This window comes from Ochotona princeps, chromosome 18 (assembly GCF_030435755.1).
Source record: "Ochotona princeps isolate mOchPri1 chromosome 18, mOchPri1.hap1, whole genome shotgun sequence".
Classification (NCBI taxonomy): Eukaryota; Metazoa; Chordata; class Mammalia; order Lagomorpha; family Ochotonidae; genus Ochotona; species Ochotona princeps.
In genome coordinates, this window is record NC_080849.1 from 22,318,527 (window position 1) to 22,338,114 (window position 19,588).

Here is a 19,588-nt window from a genome sequence, read left to right on the forward strand (position 1 = left end):
CAGGACTGCCTTGGCAGCATAACCCCTTGTGTTAGGAAAATGATTATCTTTGCTGTGTGGCTGCCTGAGGAAACACACTAGGCTTAGGTTGGCTCAGAGTCACCGGAAGGCAATGGGAAGGACAGGATTTATCTAGGTAGTATCAGTGATGAGGCTGCCAGGGGCCAGTTCTCTGCCAGCTGCCCGTGAGATGATGAGGCATGGGAACAGGCAACCCTCTGGCTGAAGCAGACACGAAGTCCTGGCTGGAGTGCAGTTTTCATCTCACTCCATACACCTGCAACCCATCCACAGGACCTCAAGAGGTCTCTCAGCCTAGAAGATGCAGATTCCGTGTCTAAACCTGGATCCTGCCACCCACTGATGGTGGCACCTCAGGTGAGCTCTTCTTTCCCCCTGGGCTCCTTCCCTGGCTGATACATTGTGGGCTCTCTGGCCTGCACTGTCTACCTTGTGAAGTGATGCTGTGTCCTCATAATAAGCACTGGCTGTTCTCAGAGATGCCCACTGCAAGGATGTCATTTTCTGTTGGGACCTGGTTCTCCCTGTCTCCCTCCAAGCACACATATCTGAACATGAAGGAAACACTTTCTCAAGTATCATATGTCTTTACTATCCATGGATTACTCTCATTAATTTTGTTGTGTTCTTTTCTTTTCATTTTTTAAAGATGCTATTGACCATGAGTTCATGATCTGTAAATGGCTGGTGACTCCCACATAGAAAAACGTAAGCTATAGACTAATCCAATATTTCTCAGACCTTCTGGCCACCAGAAGCACGGGGGAGGTGCTTGGTAAGAACATCCCCCCCCTGCCCGATCCACAGGATCGGCAGGTCTGTGGGAGGGAGGATGGAGAGGGGTGTCAGTGAGCTGAACATCAGGAAAGTATGGGAACCATACTTGACCACAGCTGAAGAAATGGTCAAGTTCTACAACATGCCCCCTGACCCAACCTGGGCTCTGCGAGGCACACATAGCTTAGGTGTTCCTCTGTGCCTCCCACAGCAGAGCGCATCCAGCCTGCACAGTCAGTCAGAACATGACATGGTTCCTTGCCATGAGCAGGAGCAGGTGCTGTGACACTCTGGGGACTTAAAGCTTCCCCTGTTTTCCCTCATGTATCTTGCCAAGGACTCACCTGTCTTGGCTCAGGATGAGGGCACTCAAGGTAGAGACCACTGTCCCCAGAACTCCTGTGAGGGCCCACCAGGGATTCTGCACAATGAGCCCTGCGAGGATGATGACTCCACTGAGAGGGTTGTTGACCAGCATCACTTGGGAGGTGCCCCGCAGGACCCAGTCCACGAACTGGAGAACCAGGGGCTTGTCTGCGAGAGAGACACAGAGCCATCAGCAGGGGCCCACCTGGGCTGCCTGGCAGCCATGGCGAACGGGGATGCAGATGTCAGGGCATGTCTCCTCACTCAGCCTGGCCTGGGAAGGGGGCAGCGGGGAGAGATGGTCTTCAGCCAGGTCTATGAGTGGTCTCCAACGGGTGTTTGTTTCTGCTATATAGGCCAATGCACCATGCCGAGCACAACTGAATGCAGTTCCAACCGTTGGCTTGCTTGGCAAGGGAGCCCCAGCAGCCTTCCAGAGGGAAGCTGGGTAGGTGGGGAGTGGAGGGAGGCAAGTTTTTTATGTACTGCGGTGTGATTCGGTTAAGGGCTATGATGTGAACAGAAAAACAAAAAAAGTCCAAAAAGAGGAAACAGGGAAGAAATTGTTCTAGCCCAGCTATGAAAATTGCTGTTGAGTGGGGCCCAGAGGAAGCCATGGGGAGAGGGGAAAGCATGCTGCTGGATCTCAGATGCGGTGTCCAGGGCAACCTGGGCAGCTGGAGACAGAGAGGGTGTGGCACCTGCTCAGTACAAGGTCACCAGGAGTGACCCGGGCCCCTCCAGGAGCGTGAGGTCACTATTTTCTTGGCACACAGTAGGTGCTTAATAACTGGCTATGGAACCAGGGAAGGGATTACCACTCAGCACTCGGTAAATAGCTTATCAGACAGCTCTAAAAAAAAAAAAAATACCTGGGACAATGGGATGAAAAGGTGAGTTTGTTTGGGTACACAAACTTTTGAAACCCAGGCATGTCTATTTTTTTCAGAATTTGTTCATTTTTCCAAAAACTGTTGGAAGGGTCCTCATGGGTTTAGATTTCCAAATTTGTGAATCACATTCTCCAGGAACCGTTTCAAGTATCTTTGCATGGGGCCAGCATGGTGGCGTAGCACTCCAAGCCTCACTGTGTGGTTGGCATCCCACCTGTTCAAGTCCTGGCTGTTCCACTTCTGATCTGTGCTTATGGCCTGGGAGAGCAGCAAGAGGATGGCTCAAATGCTTGGGCCACTGCATGCATGTGGGTGACCCAGAAAAAGCTCTTGGCATCTGGTTTCAGATTGGCTCAGTTCTAGGGGGCTGGCCAATCTAGGAGATTAGCCATTTGGGTAGTGAAACAGGGGATGGAATGTTTCTCTCTTTGTCTCTGTCTCTCCTTCCTCTGTAACCGACTTAAAAAAACATTAAAAAATACATTTATGGACTTCTTTCCTTTTTTATTAAAAAATTAACTAAGTATGCTGCTAATGGGGTTGTACTAAACAAAGTCAGGGAACACATTTCAATTCTGAATCTTGGGAGTTAATTCTGAGTTGGGGTCTCCTCTCTCCCAGCAGTGGAGCCCTTGCCCGTGGGAAGGGGATGGGGGTATGAGGGAGAAGCTCCTTTGGTTCTCGGGGAAGGCTTGGTCTCTGGCCTTACCTGGCTGCCCCGCTCCCGGGATTGGCTTACCTTTCAGCCAGTTCCTGTACTCTGTCATCTCGCCGGTGAGGTAGCCCACGGCCCGGAAGAGGCTGAAGCCTCGGCGGCCAGCAGTCCTGTGAGAGGGCAGCTCATTTTCTGTCTTTTTGCTCCTTTCATTGGGTTTTTCAATTTTCACAATGTGGCTGCCTTCATCCGCTGGCCGGAGATCCTTTGAGAGAAAAGCCATGAGAGATGTCAGGTGACAGAGCGCCGTGAGGCAGGGGAGACAGCAGGTGTCAGCTGTTTGAGAAAGGATCGTAAGTTGCAGGGGGAGCCTCGTGTCCACTGTCTCATGTTTTCCTGTGTGTCCCATGCCAGCCTGCCCTGCCCAGGACCTCTGCACCTGCCTCTGAGGGGACATTTCTTAGCATTTTCATGCCAGGAATCCCACTGAGTAGTGTGGTCAAGTCTATGAACTTCTTTCTAGGGTTATCTTTCTTTCTTTCTTTTTTTTTTTTTAAGGATTTTATTATTTATTTTTATTGGAAAGGCAGATGTACAGAGAGGAGGAGAGACAGAGAGGAAGATCTTCCATCCAATGATTCACTCCCCAAGTGGTCGCAATGACCAGTGCTGCGTTGATCCGAAGCCAGGAGCCAGGAACTTCTTTCCAGGTCTTCCATGCGGGTGCAGGGACCCAAGACTTTGAGCCATCCTCGACTGCTTTCCCAGGCCACAAGCAGGGAGCTGGATGGGAAGTGGAGCTGCCAGGATTAGAATTAGCTCATTTAAGGCGAGGGCCTTAACTGCTACACTACCGTGCCGGGCCCTCTAGGGTTATCTTTCTAATGCACAAAATAAATGAGGTTATAATGAAAACCAATGCTAATGAAGAGTGGTTGTCATCACGTTAAAAAGGCTTGTGGTATGTGAACATATTTTAAAAGTTCACAGATACAGGGCCAGCGTGGTGGCTTAACAGGCTAATCCTTCATCAGTATCACTTTTGGGCACCAGTTCGTGTCCTGGCTGCTTCACTTCCCATCCAGTTCCCTACATGTGATCTGGCAAAAGAGTAGAAGATGGTTTAACTCCCTGGGACTGTGCACCCACATGGGAAACCCAGAAGAAGCTCCAGGCTCCTGGCTGTGGATTGCCTCAGCTCCAGCTATAGTGGCCATTTGGAGAGTGAACAAGCAGACAGATCTTTCTCTCTCTTGTCTTCTCTCTGTAAATCTGCCTTTCCAATAAAAATAAATACATCTTTAAAATCACCTCTGTACAGAATACATGCAAACACTTTAGAAAAGTTTACATAGAAGTGAAATATATGTTTATATTGGTGCAAAACATGTGGAAATACATGCATAGTTTAGTTTTCATCACATACATTTCCCATGAATTTTTTCAAGATATCTGTGTGTGGATTCGCGCATTGGTTTGCACCCTAATAAGCTTCTTCCGATCCACTTTCCTGAGTGATTTTCATTCTTCTGAACATTGTCCACATGTTTTGTGGAGCAGAGCCTCAGCAGTCTTGGGCTGCTCTCCTTGTGAGGGCGGCTACAGCAGTCTGTTCTGCATTGCTCACACTCACGCAACGGAGTGAGCAAGCCCGAGGGGAGGGGCTGCGGCCCTAGTGGCAAGACTGGCGAGCGGGTGAACGGGTGCTTCTCACTTGTCCAGAACATCACCTATTTGCCAAGGAAAATACATTGTCTATATAAGACCTGGGGGCCCCCCTGCCAGGGGTAAGACCGTGTGCTTCCTGTGGGCACGACCCTCTGGGCGGTGGCATTTCCTTGGATAACAATTCCACTGGGAAGCTGGGAGAACAACTTCTTCCCCCTTCCCTCTCCCACGTCCCCTACGCCAACCTTTCCAACCTCCTCACCTTTTCCTCAGGCATTTCTAGGAGGGGCAGGGCCGGGTGAGTGTCCTGAGGGCTTGGGGGCCACTCGTAGAGCTTGTGTCTGCTGGACAAGGGTTCAGGCAGGAGAGGGCTGCTGTGGCCCTGGCGCGCGTGCTTCAGAGGGCGATTACTCATCTAGTGGGCAATGGCAAAGAGGAGACAAAGAAGAGATGCCTGAGAATGGGGTCAGAGGGCTTGGCGGAGGCTGAGACACGTGGGAGCTCCGTCCTGGAGGTGAGTAGCAGCACACCCAAGTCCTACCTGAACTGTGTCTGGTGCTGCCGGGGGTAGGGGGGCTTGGGCCGTCCCTCCCTCCTTTACAGAACTCCCCTACCCTCATTCTTCCAAGTCTAGAAACAGGTCCACTTCTGGGGTCAAGTGTTGCCTGACAAATGTTGCCAAATGTGGTGGGAACAGCTTTGTCGATTTTGTGTCTAATCCCTAAACTGTTTGCTGGCATCTTCCATGTCGCCTGTTGAACCCTCTTGCTGTATTAGTTAGTCATACATAAATTTTACCCTGAACTCACATTCACGGAGCCAGTGCCGAGGAAGGCCTTACAGAATGACTTTCTAAAGGCTGTGCTGCTTGCTGTCAAGCCCCCATCCTTCCTCACTGCCTGTGTCATCACTTTCTCCAGGAGCAGCAGGAAGCACAGGTGTTTTCCTGTGGAACCCATGTGCATCCAGGCTGTAAGGCTTTCCTCTGCACCAGAGTCCACGGCTCATGCCACGCCTCGCTTTCAGGGAAGGTGCACAACGCCCCACACTGCCACTTGGCCGGCTCCCTTGTGCCGCCGCAGCCAGGGCCATCTGTCTTTCCTCCTCTCTTCAAGAATTTCAGCTCTGGTCTGGCCTGCTGCTGCTCAGTTGCGCCATCATGCCCTGTAGTGAAACTCAACCCTGGAGCTCGTGTGAGAGGGGCACCTGCTCCTCATCATCTCCTGATGGGCTCCTGCGCCTCCCTTGTTCCAGCCTCCCCTGCACGGCAGGAAGCTGCAGGCTTCTGACATTTAGCATTGCAGAGGCTGTGGAAGGATGCAGAGCTCTGCTTCCCCTTTGCACGCCTCTCTGAGTCCCTGTGCCATTTCCTCTCCTGCCCCTGATAAAAGGGGCTCTTGAAGCTCCTAGGGCCCGGAGATTTCAAGTGCTGCGACCAATGACTTTCACAGTAACTTGTAGCCTTCAGGGTCCAGACACACAACCCAGCACCGTGTCTCCCAGCACTCTGCCTGCCTCATCTTCATCTCCTCTTTTTTTTAACCACCCATCATTGATGTCTCAAGGACGGAGCTTTGCTCTGGTTGCTACCTCCTGCACTTGGAGCTCACCTGCTGAGTGCCCCCTCTGACCCACCCCCTTTGACCTGCAGGAGACTCTTAACCCATTAGTTATCCACTCCCTCCGCCATTGACCATCTCCCCGCCCTGCCCTACATTGGCCAACGTGGATGGTCAGTATTCCATGGGTCATCAATTTTACTTCTTTCCACTTCCTGGCTGGCTCTTCCCCTCTCCCTCCTGCTGGGATGGTCCCATCCTTTACCCTGCTCCTCCAAGAGAAACTCAACCCTGGAGCTCGACACACCTGTATCAAGCCACTTAGCCTGGCTGCAGAACTGCATGTACTGGTCAACTGCATGTATTGTGAGTACTGTGAGTGCCATTTTCTTTGGTTATCCCCTCTTGGTCCTCAGGCTTCTGATCCACTGCACTGCTGGGTCTCCAGGACCTCCGTGTGGGCACAGCCGTTGTGTTTCTGGCCCCGTCTTGCTGGGTCGTCCAGAGCTGTTCATCTCTCTGGTACTCCCGCTGCTCAGTCTGGTTACTTCTCTCTCATTCTTTGGCTGCCTCCACCTCCCATTGACATAGATCTCTGCATCTGGGCACCTGCTCTTCCTAATACTCCGGGGCCATTTTCTCTGTTCTGGGTCCTTGGGTGGGCTTCGGTGATGGGGCGGGGGACACGCTGCCTTGGAGCAGGCCTGCAGGAAAGGTTGAGACAGAGGAATCCAGCAAGCCTGAGAACCTATCGGTCTTCTGTGCGCGTTCGCCCTCTGGTGGTCACAGAGTGGTACAGTATTCCTTACTGGTTGCTACGAATTTCCCTTCCAGCCAGCCAGGTAGGAAGTGAGCAGCGGTCAGGTTTTTGGGTACCTGGATGATCGCTTCTCGGCCTTTTGGCTAAGATCAAATGTGGGTACCTGGATGACACCTACGTCGGGGGGAACTAGAAATGCTATGGAAAGACTTAGAGTTAGATCCAGTGGCTGCGAAATCTACTGGAAACAGTGATGGCAAGCAGTTTCTTTCCAGACGCACTTCATCATATCTAAGATGTTATCAACTGCAAGGTAGATTGTTGTTTTTGGTATTACCGAAAGGGAGGGCAATGCTGCCAGTCAAAACTGTTAAAGCATCATGATGAGGTTTATTATGTGATCAAGGAGATAGGTGGCTGCTTTGCAAGCCTGTGTGTCCTGAGAGGACCCACGTGCTCATCCCCTGGAGGGAGCACCACATTCTTTCGCTTTGTTAAAAAAAAAAAAAGACATTCTCAGAGACAGAGCAAATGCGGCCTCTTAAAGACAAAGTTGCTCTGTGTGGAGGGCGCCCAGGAGGCTGGCCCTCTGCTCTTTTCTCTGCTCCCAGGGACTGTGCAGGCCTCGCTCCCTCTTCTAAGAGCAGCGCTCCAGTCCCAGGACTGTGATCTTGTGTCCTTGGCTGCCAGCCCATAGAAAGGCCCACTGCGATTTCCATGGGTGCCCAGGAAGATCCCAGGGAAGTACCAGCTGCTTTGGCTGAAAGAACCGCCTTTCAAAAGTTTCTTAAGATGTCGCCACTTGCACGAACTGGGTGTGAAAACTTCACTGGAGCCATGTCCTGCTTCAGGGCATCAGAACTCGTTTCCAGCTCAGCTTGGAGCCAGCGCATTAAACCTGCTTCCAAGAACACATCATGGTCTGCCCGGGTCAGTGGTCCTTGGATGCCCCTGCTTTCCAGAAGGATGGACAGAAAAGCCCTTGCCTTTCTTTGCACTTGGCTCACCAGTCATGGTTCCTGAGTCTGACCAGGGCTCTGCTGAGACCTCTGAGCCAGGGGATGCTGGTGGGAGGGACAAGTCAGATGTACACACCTGGGCAGACAGAGCAGGTGAATAGGCCAGTAGCTGGGTTAAGGAGGGCTGAGTTATGCAAGAGGTTGGCTGAGGAGTGGCTCTGAGCTTGTCCTGGTGGCTACAGCTCAGTGAGGTTAACCTGAGTTGAGAGGAGCCTGACTCATGTGGCCGAGGGTGAGGCTGGTGGGACAGGGGTCACAGAGGCGGACCCCTGGTGGCTTCGGGTGGGCCACTGTCGCTGTCTGGGAAGAATGATATCTGGTGGCCAGTGAGCCTGTGGCCTTTTCGCCAGGGCTGGGTGCTGATGCCTGAGGCTCCCCAGGCCTGGGTAGGTGGATTCTGGCCCACTGCTGAAAAACAACGAGGAGTCCGTGGTAGCCAAGAGGAGAGGGTAAGAACAGACATCCTGGGATGCCCCTCCCTAGACATTAGCTTATGTTTGGATGCTGTGGTGAGAAGTCCTGCTTTAATGCCTTTTATCAAAGGCAATCACTAAGCCATGTAGCTTTCCTTCTCTCTTCGGGCCAGGGCCTCTCTGCCCAGGCCAGCTCCAGGCAGATTTCTGACTTCTTCCCCGTTCCGCGGCACCTATCCACTAATGATGGATAAATAATCCTAAAATGCTGTTCTGTGTCCCACTGCCCCAAAGCCTGCTGAGGTTCTGTGTCTGAGTCCCTGGCTATAGTTTCCCCAGGTGTGCAACCATGAGCCAAGGGTAAACAAGGCACAGGCCCAGAAAGGAAGTGTTCTAAATGGCAATTGAACTTGTTGGGAAATCATAGAATAATAGTTGCTTGTTTAAGCAAGCAAGTCTTATGAAAAAGCTAAACACAAATCTTTGATTTTAGAGAATAAAACTGTGTCTAGGTGTGCCCTCTCAGTACCCAGGAGTGATGTTGTCTCCATCAGCTGGAGCGATGTAGGGAGAGAGGGTAAGAGCTCTAAAGAGAGCAGCAGCTCAGTCTCCCACACTTCTGCACAGATGCGTCTTCCTGCGTTCAAGCCAATTGCTTCCTTTCTGTGAGCATGTGCTCTGCCCTGTCCTGGGCAGGTGGCTGCCCTTGGTCCCCTGGTTGCCTCTGGGGTCAGTGCTGTACATCTTCACTCGATCAGTTCCTGCTATCAGCACCCAACCCCCAGCCCTATCTTCTCTGTGGCATCTCATGCTCTCCTGTAGGCAGTCTCCCCTTCCCTTTGGCCCACACGGTTCTTAGGGCTCATACTCACATGCACCTGTCTCACACATGCGTAGCTTATATACACTTTGAGTAGCCCCAAGAAGACTTCAGGTAGTCAGTTCCAATGCTATGGTGGAGATCCTGTGTAGGAGAGCCAGGCCACCTGGATTCAAATTCTGGATAATTCCTATTATCTATGTATTCTTGGGGAAGCTTCGTGAATGTTCTGTATGCCTTATTTTGTTCATTCCACCATTAGAAGAGGACGATGACAGTACCTACCCTAACAGGATGGTTTTAGCCAAAATAATGCACACAAGTTGCTTAAGCCAGTGCCTGGCACAAACGTAACTGATAAACACAGGGCAATTTTGTTGTTTATACCTGCATTACTTTTGATCGCATAGTGTGGGTGTGATCGAATCTCTGAGTGTTGGCATTGATGAAGGCTTGCCACTAGATGAATGAAATGCAGCTAAGAGAACAAGTTTTGTGTTTTTCTTGCTAATTAAATGTGAATGTTCACAATGAGGTCATGGGTAGGATCAGATGTTAGGGAGAAGGACAAGGGACTTGAACAAAATTCTGCAGAGTAGTTAAGTAGCTCACCCCTGATGCACTATCACAGTGGATCTGTATGCTACATTATAGTCAGTGGAGTTACCTGGCTTGCTGATCCATAGAGCCTGCTTATGATTGCTCTTACCCACCAAGTTCTAGACCCTGAGCTGGGAGAGAAGCAGGTAGGAATACCCCTCGTCTTTGGAGGCTGCAAACTGCTGTGTTTTGCCCAGGCATTCTGAGGTCCCAGTCATTGCTGATTGCGTTCATGCTTCATCCCCACTAGATGGCCCCTTAAAGGTGATTTCCTTGCATCAGAGAATCTTAGACGAGCTGCTCAATAGAGACCCAGTAGATGAGTCAAGTAGTCACTGGAGACTCGACCCCATAAGTCCAACACATTCTGCACCATTTTGAACAGCACACACTAATATTTCCTATGTTACGATGTACTTTCCTTTCCCAAACTGCATATTCCCAAGTGATTCCATGATGGAGGGAGATGGTGCCCTTCTTATGTGACAGACCCAGAGAAGGGGGGGCCCCTGCCTTAAGTCAGTAAGCGAGCTGACACAGGTGCTGGGATTGACCCAGACTTCCAGTGCTCTGGCCAGCGCTCTTTCCTCAACTGCATCACCAACCCACTTGCTATGGACTCTTCCTCAAGGATTCCTTCTCTTCCCCTGTAGTGACCATGGCCAGATCCTTCGTCTCCCCAGTGCCTGGCTTTATGGAGTTGAAGTTTGTGGTCTTTGGATTTAAGCAAGCACACAGCTCCTTCCAGGCTCTGGACTGAGAACGGAGCTGGGTGGTAGGTATCCATTTCCTTTCTTTGAGTAGGCATTCAGTTCTGCTCTTGATGCTCCATTACGAACTTGACCTGGTATGCCCTTTAGGTCCTTGAACCTCCTTCTTGCTTTTCAACAAAACCTCGGGATTTTTTTTTCTTCCATACACATGAATGCTTATTTTGTAACAGTGATTTGGAGCTGGGAGGAAAGGCTGTGCCAGTGACGGTGGGGAAGCTGGGACAGATCCCATCAGGTACCATCCCAGGAACCTAGGCTTAAGTCACATGACTGCTGAAGGTACTCATGGAGTGGGGGATGGAGAAGAGCAACTTGCAGACACAAGGCAGGTATTTGGAAGGGGATGAGGGTGGTGTCAGGTGTGTGGAGGGGAGGCAGTTACAAGGCTGCTGTTTTGCTCAGGTATTTCTTAAGCATCAAACGCAAGGGTCCTGCTTGTTGTATACTCTCTGTGTCTATGCATGCTGATTCCGATCAGCATGGCATAATATGAGCAGGGGTCACTGCAGGCTCTGGCTGCCTGTCAGTCAACCAATAGTGCTTCAAAGTTGGCATCCTACAATGGCATTTTCTGAAGGTGATGAATACCCTTTTAGCTCAACTTGGTGGGAAACTGATGGGTGAGTAAGTGGATGACTTTGTTATTTTGCTGATGACCTGTGGGTGCTGGCAGAGATCAAAGAAGAGTAAAACACATCAGGGAGGGAGAAGACCACCAATGGGCCATGTGTGGCCACACAGAACCAGCCCGGAGGTCAACAGCATGGTGGGATTACAGAGTTCACAAAGTCCACTCGTCCTGAAGCCTGCCTCCTGGGGAGAGACAACAAGAGCCAACAAGAACCCAGTAAGAGAGCATTTCAGTAAGTTCGGTTGAAGCCCTACTTTTAGATCCCTTTAGCAGGATTCAAATGCTCCCTCTTTAAGTCCCAGACAGAGATCTCCAACTATCACAGCCATGGTCATCTTCACTGAGGGGACTTGAAATGTGGATACCTCCTGGTTCTTTGCCCTAGTGGTTCTGATTCAACCAGCTTGGTGTCTGGAACTTTTTAAAGCTCTCCAGGCAACACTAACATGCAGCAGGATTGAGAACACCTGACCTGGATCTTCACAGCCTTGCCTCATGCATTTTACCCACTCAGTACTCCAGATGAAGGCTATGGGCCAGCATTATCTAGGAACTTGTTGGAAACTCAGGTTTTGTGCCCTGGATCCAGAAGCAGACTCTGTAGCAGAAGCAGCACTAGGTGGTTTTGGGGTTCAGTTAGCTCTGAGATGTAGGGTGTCACTGGGCAGAGCTGTGGCTCACAGCAGATTGGGGTGAAAAGAGCTACAGAAAGTGGATGTCATGGGAGGAGAGGGCCTGGAAACAGTCCCTGTTGATTTCCAGAGTTTTGCTTAGTGGTCAAGACACTCCGTAAATAAGCAAAACTCAGTTAGAGTTAGCAACAGTAGAAATAAAAAAAAAAAAGCTAGATTTATGACTTTAATTAAACTCCGTTTACATTCGCTATCTGTAGATGAAAGGAGGTGGCAAACACCCCAATCTCTTTCAGCAAGTGCCTCTGCTGGTAGAAGCTAAATCCCTGTTTCCGATATAGCCCGCCCGGGGCTGCCCCGAAGAGGTGAATTAGTTTTAATTCTCACCCAGGGAAGTGGAGACTCACTTAGTTTTTCAAATTGCTGGAACAGACATTTCCTGCACTGTGTGAGCCCGTGGAAGGCCACTGAGGGCAGAAGCAGGCAGGGTGCTGATTAGCTCACCTCGAGAGGGCAAAAACACAGGGCCTATGGGACTAAGTGTGGGTGAGTCAAAATTGGGGATCTTTAGTTGTGGTGCCTTATGGAGACTTGCTGTAAACCTCAGTGGAGGAGGGACATGGGGCATGGGTAGGGGTGAGGGATGAGAGGGGCGAACAGGAAGGCATAGTATGGCAGAGACTGGGTTTCTGCAGGTGGAGAATGTGCTAAGATGGAGATGAAACAAGGTTCGCAAGTAGGTGGATGCGGACAGGGATACCCCTGAGCCATTTGTCCCTGCTCTGTTCAAAGGACAATGATCTTGAGGCTGCCAAAGACCTTCTGATGTGCCTGCCTGTCACCCACTCCCTCCCCTCTTTCTTCTGTTTTCCCCTCCTTCCTCTGTGAACTCTGGAGGTTGGAAGCGTGAAGCAGCCATCTTCCATAAGAAGCAGCCTTGAGGCTCTTTTCCACCTCTCTGGGGCTCCAGCAAACAAGCTGGACTTGGTATTATGCAGCTCCTGGACCAGCTCCATGAGGACAACCAGAGGGTCTCTGGCCTGAAGATGAGGACTGAATCATAGCTTTGCTCCATTCCTCCTCCTCTGTCAGCCTAACTAGCTTTACCGGTGAGCTTTCCTGATTCCCAAAGAAGCTACTGTGGGCTGCCTTGGTTGAGTGTTGGTAATGCGTGTGTTTGGGAGGTGGCTGGAGATATCACTAAGATGCTTGTTATCCGACATCTGTTTGGATTGACTGAAGAAAAGGGACTGGTCGGTGGCTGTATTTATATAACTAAGGCTCCAAAAACATAGAATTTGTCTGGACAGCACTGGAAAAATCAATACAGCTTGTTGTGTAATCTTTGAAGATGTGTTTTTTTTCAAAGGAGGGTGAGTGTTGAGGAGCAGAGCTTACTCGGATGGTCATAGTGGGTGGACCAGAAAAAGTGTGGACTCGGGAGGGCAGTCAGACCCCAGCCCTGTCTGTTATGACAGCACCATGTAGTGCACAGCTTCCCACTTCTCTATGAAGCAGGGCTGGCCAAAACGACTTTGTAAAGGAATTTTCAGAGTCGAGTGCTCCATCTGTTAAATACTGTCACTCTCCTTCTTCTAGTCTTTTCTGGTGCTATTCACAAACTCTAAAGACTATGACTACTGGCTACTGAATGTCAGCAGGATTACTGGAGTAAATATCTGGAAAGTTCAGTCTCCCTTCACTCTGTTTTATCCATAGGATAGATGTTGTTGATTCATTCAGAAGGGTTTATTGAGCACCTTTCATGTGTCAGACACAGCGGATTCACTGATGAGCAAGAAGAAATTCTTATTCTAATGAAACTAGACACAGGATTGTACAAGTCCCTGCTGCAGAGTGGGGGCAGGGAAATGGGGATGAGAGACATCTTTCAGTGGCTGAGAAGGTACCACTAGTATTTGTTGAATAAAAGCCAGGGATGCGAAATAGCTAGCAATACGTAGGACAAGTCTACATAACAACAGGTCATTCCCCTCAAAATGCTTTTCAGAAGCCCAGTAGACTGTGGATGCAAAAAAGTCATAAAACCCCAAAGCCTGTCCATTGGTGGAAAGATGTTTAATACCATTATTTTCCTAAGACCAATTTAGAAAGTGCTAAAGGATATTATATCCTGTTCTGCTTTTCAGGTTTTTACAGGCAGGTTTCTTCTGTCAGGGTGTTCCACATGATAGCTCTGTTGCTTTCTGGGTGATGTTCCTATTTCCTGCAAGCACAAGGCAGACGCATCCCACTGTAAACTAAGAGGCAGGAGTCAGACAGGAGCCCTGAGATCATGGATTCAGTTCTACAGGAGTCTGGCTAGGTTCAAAGGTGATTTGGGAAGAAGGTGCATGATCCAAGTGGCCCTGGACCCATTTCCCCTGGCTTCTAGAAACATACACCCTAGCCCACTAAGCAGGAAGCAAGGGGAGCCCTCCTCTAAAAACAGATGAACATCTACAATGTCTTCAAGAGCATCTCAGATTTTCCTAGGGAAACGTCTTTGGCGATATGTTCTGAACATGAGATGACAATGCAGTTTTCCAGTACATATAGCTTTTAGTTTTAAGCTCCCTGTTATCATTCTACATTATTTGCTGAAGAGTACAAAGAAGAGAACAGAAACTTCCTAGCCTTTCCTAATTGAAGAAAGGGCCATTAAAGATCTCAGATGTCTCTCTCCCTGTTCAAAGTTACAAGAAGTGAAGAAAGTAGACAGAAATTGTTTTCTAGAACCAGGATCATGCCGTATTAGCTGCTTTAAACATATGTTTATTTTTATATAGATTTACTAAAATAAAAGTGGAAACAAAGAAACTGCTAAACTTCAGACAAATGTATTAGCCAACATTACCTTTCAGATGTTGAATGTAGAGGCAACATTTAAATACATGGAAAAAAAATGAGAAAGCAAAGTAGGAAAATATTGAAATGGATACAATACTCCACCAATTAGCTATCTGTCCATCCTTAGCAAGGAACTCTCATTTGCAAGCTTATAGTTTCTGAATGTAAAATCCACGATGCCTGTCCTCTGGCAACTGGGTGGAGGGCAGTTACATGCATAGAAACTACACAGCATGTGCTGTGCAGACAGTTCCTGGGGTAGAAATGGAAGCTTGGATTGTTCAACCTTTCCCTAAGGCACCTTACAATACAGTGCAACCTGGAGAGCTAAGAACTAAGTTTCTCAGCATCCCTTTGAAAGATTCGTCCATTACAGGCTTGTGTGAGTTACAGGCATTTAGGCAATATTTGGAATGAAAAAATGAAGCAGAATACTTCTTCCTTCTTGTTATTTTCTGATGGAAGTTAACACACGCAGTGTTTTCCTTCCAGTCAGGGCTCAGTTGCCAGGTTTGTGGGGTGGGGTGGGAGACAGCACATTCTGCTTTCTTAATTCTGGCTCCTTAATTCTTAGAAGAGAAGATTCTGGCTTCCTGTTTCCTGGAATACAAAGGTGTGTTCTTGGAGTCAACAGTCCCCACGGCAGCTGGGAGTTCCCGGGTCAGGTCAGCTTCGCTGTGTTTCAGGAGGAATTTCTGGTCTGTCGCTAAAACTCCCTCCTGAAATCCCATCAAAATTTTGCAAGCCTTTAAATTTCTGTACTAAAAATCTTTTTTTCTATTTCAAATACCTGCTATGGTTTCTGTTTCTGTATTGAAACTTGATGGACAGATGCCATAAGAATGAAACCCAAGAGCCCCGTGTGAGATTGAAGTAGGAGGAAGGGACAATTAGAATGACGTTTTTGGAGGATATACATTTTTATTATAAAGCAATAAAGATTTCTGATGGCCCAGAAAGACAGATGAGGGCTCCCTGGTGGGAGTGATGAAATGAGCCTGCTTCTCTTTACTCCAAGTTGGTAATGACCGATCACCTTCTGCCCTTGAGCTGTATGGGCTACCATTATTGGTAAGGCCTGTACTTGAACCAAGAGTAGTTCAGGGTTTCTGTTTGTGGCCACTGGGAAATGTGTTATTTTAATATGGAATTCAATGTATGGAACATAAGATTCTCATGGAGCTCCTTTATGGATCCTGTGAGGAGAAGCATATCTGGAAAAGGCAGGGTGTACCTTCCCTATTCCGTCCTTCATCACCTGACTGAGATGGCAGACTGTCCCAGGCTTTCCTCCTTATCACTCATATCACCCAGGGAAGATAAAATTGAGGAACCAGGTGTTCTCTGGTATGGTAAATCAGAAGAAAAATCAGGACCTGGAACCATGGCTCAATAGGCTAATCCTCCACCTTAAGTGCCAATATCCCATATGGGTACAGGTTCATGTCCTAGCAGCTTTGCTTCCCATTCGGCTCCTTGCGTGTGATCTGGGAAAGCAGTGGAGAACAGCAACAGCCTTTTGACTCTGCACCCATGTGGGAGACCCAAAGGAAGCTCCTGTCTCCTGGCTTTGAACCCCTTCAGCTCTGTCTGTTGTGGTAATTTGGGGAGTGAACCAAAGGATGAAAGCTCCTTGCTTCTGTCTCTCCCACTCTATTCTCTCTGTGAATAAAAATAAATAGATCTTATTAAAAAAGAAGAAGAAAAACTATCGCATCAGAGTGAAGAGACCTGGGGTCTACATTTAGCTCTACTTGCTACCAGATGGTTAACCTAGGGATAGTTTAATGAATAATCAAGTTTTTAATACTATGTGAATCTTTTTAATCCTCTAAAGCTTAAAGGCTTCAACCCATACTCAGACCATTGTCACTGTTGTTGTGAACTCTCCTCAGTCCATTCTTCTTCATGCATCCAGAACAGGCTTGTAAGATCATATCACCTCTCCTTTATGACTCATTCATACTTCTCAGTGCCCCAGAATATCAAAACTTCCTGATTGTTCTCTGTTGTAATCTCACTTGCTTTCTACAGGGGCCTGAATCGTTAGGTGAACTGTAACCAGTGGGACTCAAAGCAGGAAGCTCACCATGAAGAGTACAAAAGAGAGCCCATTGGGATATGGAGAGAAAAATGTTAGAACATCAGCATATACTGTGATCTAAATATTAGGAAGGATGTTGAGATTTGCAAGACTAATGTAAGGTGTTCTGGTCCACACCATCTTTCAAAATATCACCTGTCATGTATGGTCCTTATTTACCATCTGTGAAGATTATATAGCAGGGTAGAGAGGAGGGTGGTTGTGCAAGCTCTGGAGCCAGACTGCCTGAATCAGTGATTCTTATTAGTTATTAAAATATTATTATTGCCATCACAATCTGCTATGATATGAATATGAGTGGCCCCAAATCCATGCATGGCTTTGAACTTCAAACTCATCAGTTAATTGCACTTGGGGGTTAGACACTTGATCTTGTTATTAGACTGGATTAGGTAGTTAGGTGGTTAGGGTGAAGCCCCCAAGATGGACTTCCTATGGCTTTATGGGAGGGATAGAGGAATATACAGTGTGCCCCTCTCTCTTGTATGTGATAGTCTTCACTGCTTAGGAATCTGCCAGCAAGAAGGTAACCATCAGATGAAACCCCTCGGCCTTGTACCTCCAGAAGCTTGAAGGAGGATAGACCTTTTTCCTTCATTCAGTGAGCCTGCCTGATGTGTTTTGCTTTAGAAGTAAAAGAAAGCTGAATGATACATGATTACTCTGGGGAAAAGTGGAAATCTCATAGCGCAGAAGAATTTATGCCAAATAGATACTTAGACTGATAAGATTCCCGTGTGAAGGCTAGTTTAATTACTCCATCAGGAAGTGTTAGTACTGAAATACTTCAAGACATGGGTGTGGATGATGACTCCTAGGGTAAGACCCCAAATGAAAGCAACAAAAGCAAAATCAGACATATATAGACTATATCAAACTCAAGCTTCTATACAACAAAGGAAATGATCACTAGAGTGAAGAGAGCTAACAGGACAGGAATGTTTGTTAACTACTTATCCTACAAAGGATTAATATTCAGAATATAATAATAACCTAAAACCTCAATAAGAAACCACCAATCCAGTTAACAAATGGCAAAAGGACTGAAGAGGCAGTTCTTAAAAGAAGAAACACAAATGGCCAAAAGGTATGAAAAAAGGCTCAATATCACTATTTATCAGGGAAATGCAAATCAAAGCAATGAGATACGTCCTTCCTGTCAGAATGGCTAACAGCAAAAAGTAGGAGAAAACCAGTGCTGGCGAGGGAGGGTGTGGAAAGGGGAAAGTTGTCTGCACTGTTTGAGAGTGTAGATTAGCATATCCATTGTGGCAAACGGTGCATAGATTCTTTAACAACGACAGATAGACTTGCCATATGATCCAGCAATCCCACGTGTCCAGCAGAAATGAGCATATTTAATCAGAGATACCTGCACCAGTATGCTTACAGTAGCCCTGTGTAAAACAGTCAAAATACACCTCAGCCAAGGTGTCTGTCATCAGATGACTGGATAAAGAAAATGTGGAATAATTACATATGACATGTTATTTAGTTATAAGACAATGAAATTCTGTCATTTGCATAAATATCATTGGATCTGAAGGGCATTGTAAGCCAAACATATGGAAAGAGAAATACTGCTCATTTTCCCTTAGATGGGATAGCCAAAAAATAAAATAAAACAAAATAAAACAAACAAAAAGAATTGCCTTGGTCTGGCATGGTAGCCTAATGGCTAAAGGACTTACCTTGAATGTGACAGGATCCCATATGGGTGTCGGTTCTAAACCTGGCAGCCCCACTTTCCATCCAGCTCCCTGCTTGTGGCCTGGAAAAGCAGTCAAGGACAGCCCAGTGCATTGGGACCTTGCACCTGTGTGGGAGACCTGGAAGAGGCTCCTGGCTCCTGGCTCCGGATTGGGTCAGCTTTGGCCGTTGTGGCCACCTGGGGAGTGAATCAATAGACAGAAGATCTTTCTCTCTGTCTCTCCTCCTCTCTGTATATCTGACTTTGCAATAAAAATGAAATAAATCTAAAAAAAAAAAAAAAAAAACCAAGAAAAAAAAAGAAATGCCTATGTATCAATTTCGATGCAAATTCAGTGTTTTGTCAAACTTTGCTTTAAATCTTCATCAAGGGCCCGGGTGATAGCGTAGCAATTAAGGTCCTTTCCTTGAACATGCCGGGAACCCAAAGGGCGCTGGTTCTAATCCCAGTGGCCCCACTTCCCATCCAGCTCCCTGCTTGTGGACTGGGAAAGCACTTGAGGATGGCCCAAAGTTTTGGGACCCTTTACCCAAGTAGGAGACCCCGAGGAAGCTCCTGGCTCCTGGCTCCTGGCTGCGGATTAGCTCAGCTCCAGCTGTTGAGGCCACTTGGGCAGTGAACCATTGGATGGAAGATCTTTCTGTCTGTCTCTCCTCCTCTCTGTATATCTGTCTGTCAAAAAAAAATCTTAAAAAAAATCTTAATCAAATTGTTCACTATATGAAAATTTGTGACTATTTTAAAATGTACTTTGAACAAGTGAAGCTGTATGTGTTTTCATTTATTACTTGCAGCGCTGGACTATCTTCCTCCTGGACTGTGGTCTTTTCACATCGTATTTGTTGAACTCCTATTTAGTGAAGTGCAACATTATACCTTGACCGTGATATAAATTAAAAATATGCTACCTCAAAACTAAATAAATGAAATGGAGTAACTTTAAAAAAGGAAAAAAATGAAAAAAATGAAAAAAAAAAAAGGAAAATGGTAGGGCTATCACTTCTTCAGCTCTGATTACAGGCATAAAAATAGTCAGATTATGAAGTAAAGGAAATGACATTCTAATGAGCCATGATGAGAACTGGGCCAAGAAAGCCAAATGATGAAATCAACTTTAAGCAGGGATTTATGTTCGTTTTTATTAGAGTTGACTTTGAGCTAGGTATATGTGGTGCTGGATACACTGACTTGTGTAAGTATATTCATCATTAAGCAAACATACTGGGGATGTCCACTTTAAAAGACTTTTTCCCGGAAGCATGCACATTAAAAAAAGTGTGGAGTAAAATTCCTTGCAGGCACAGACTTGAGTCCTGACTGTGTGCTGGCTTTACTT

The 19,588-nt window shown here is 47.5% G+C and overlaps 1 protein-coding gene across 2 annotated transcripts in view; it reads right to left on the reverse strand.

The window, feature by feature from the left end:
- Window positions 1-19,588, reverse strand: part of SLC14A2 (solute carrier family 14 member 2) — a 175,439-nt gene that overhangs the window by 38,304 nt on the left and 117,547 nt on the right. For both annotated transcript variants that reach the window (XM_058676946.1, XM_004579529.2), the window contains 3 exons: window positions 4,643-4,795; window positions 2,797-2,977; window positions 1,143-1,332 (listed from right to left, as the gene is read on the reverse strand). In XM_058676946.1, coding sequence (XP_058532929.1) covers window positions 1,143-1,332; window positions 2,797-2,977; window positions 4,643-4,795 — 524 coding nt within the window. The remainder of the gene's footprint in view (window positions 1-1,142; window positions 1,333-2,796; window positions 2,978-4,642; window positions 4,796-19,588) is intronic.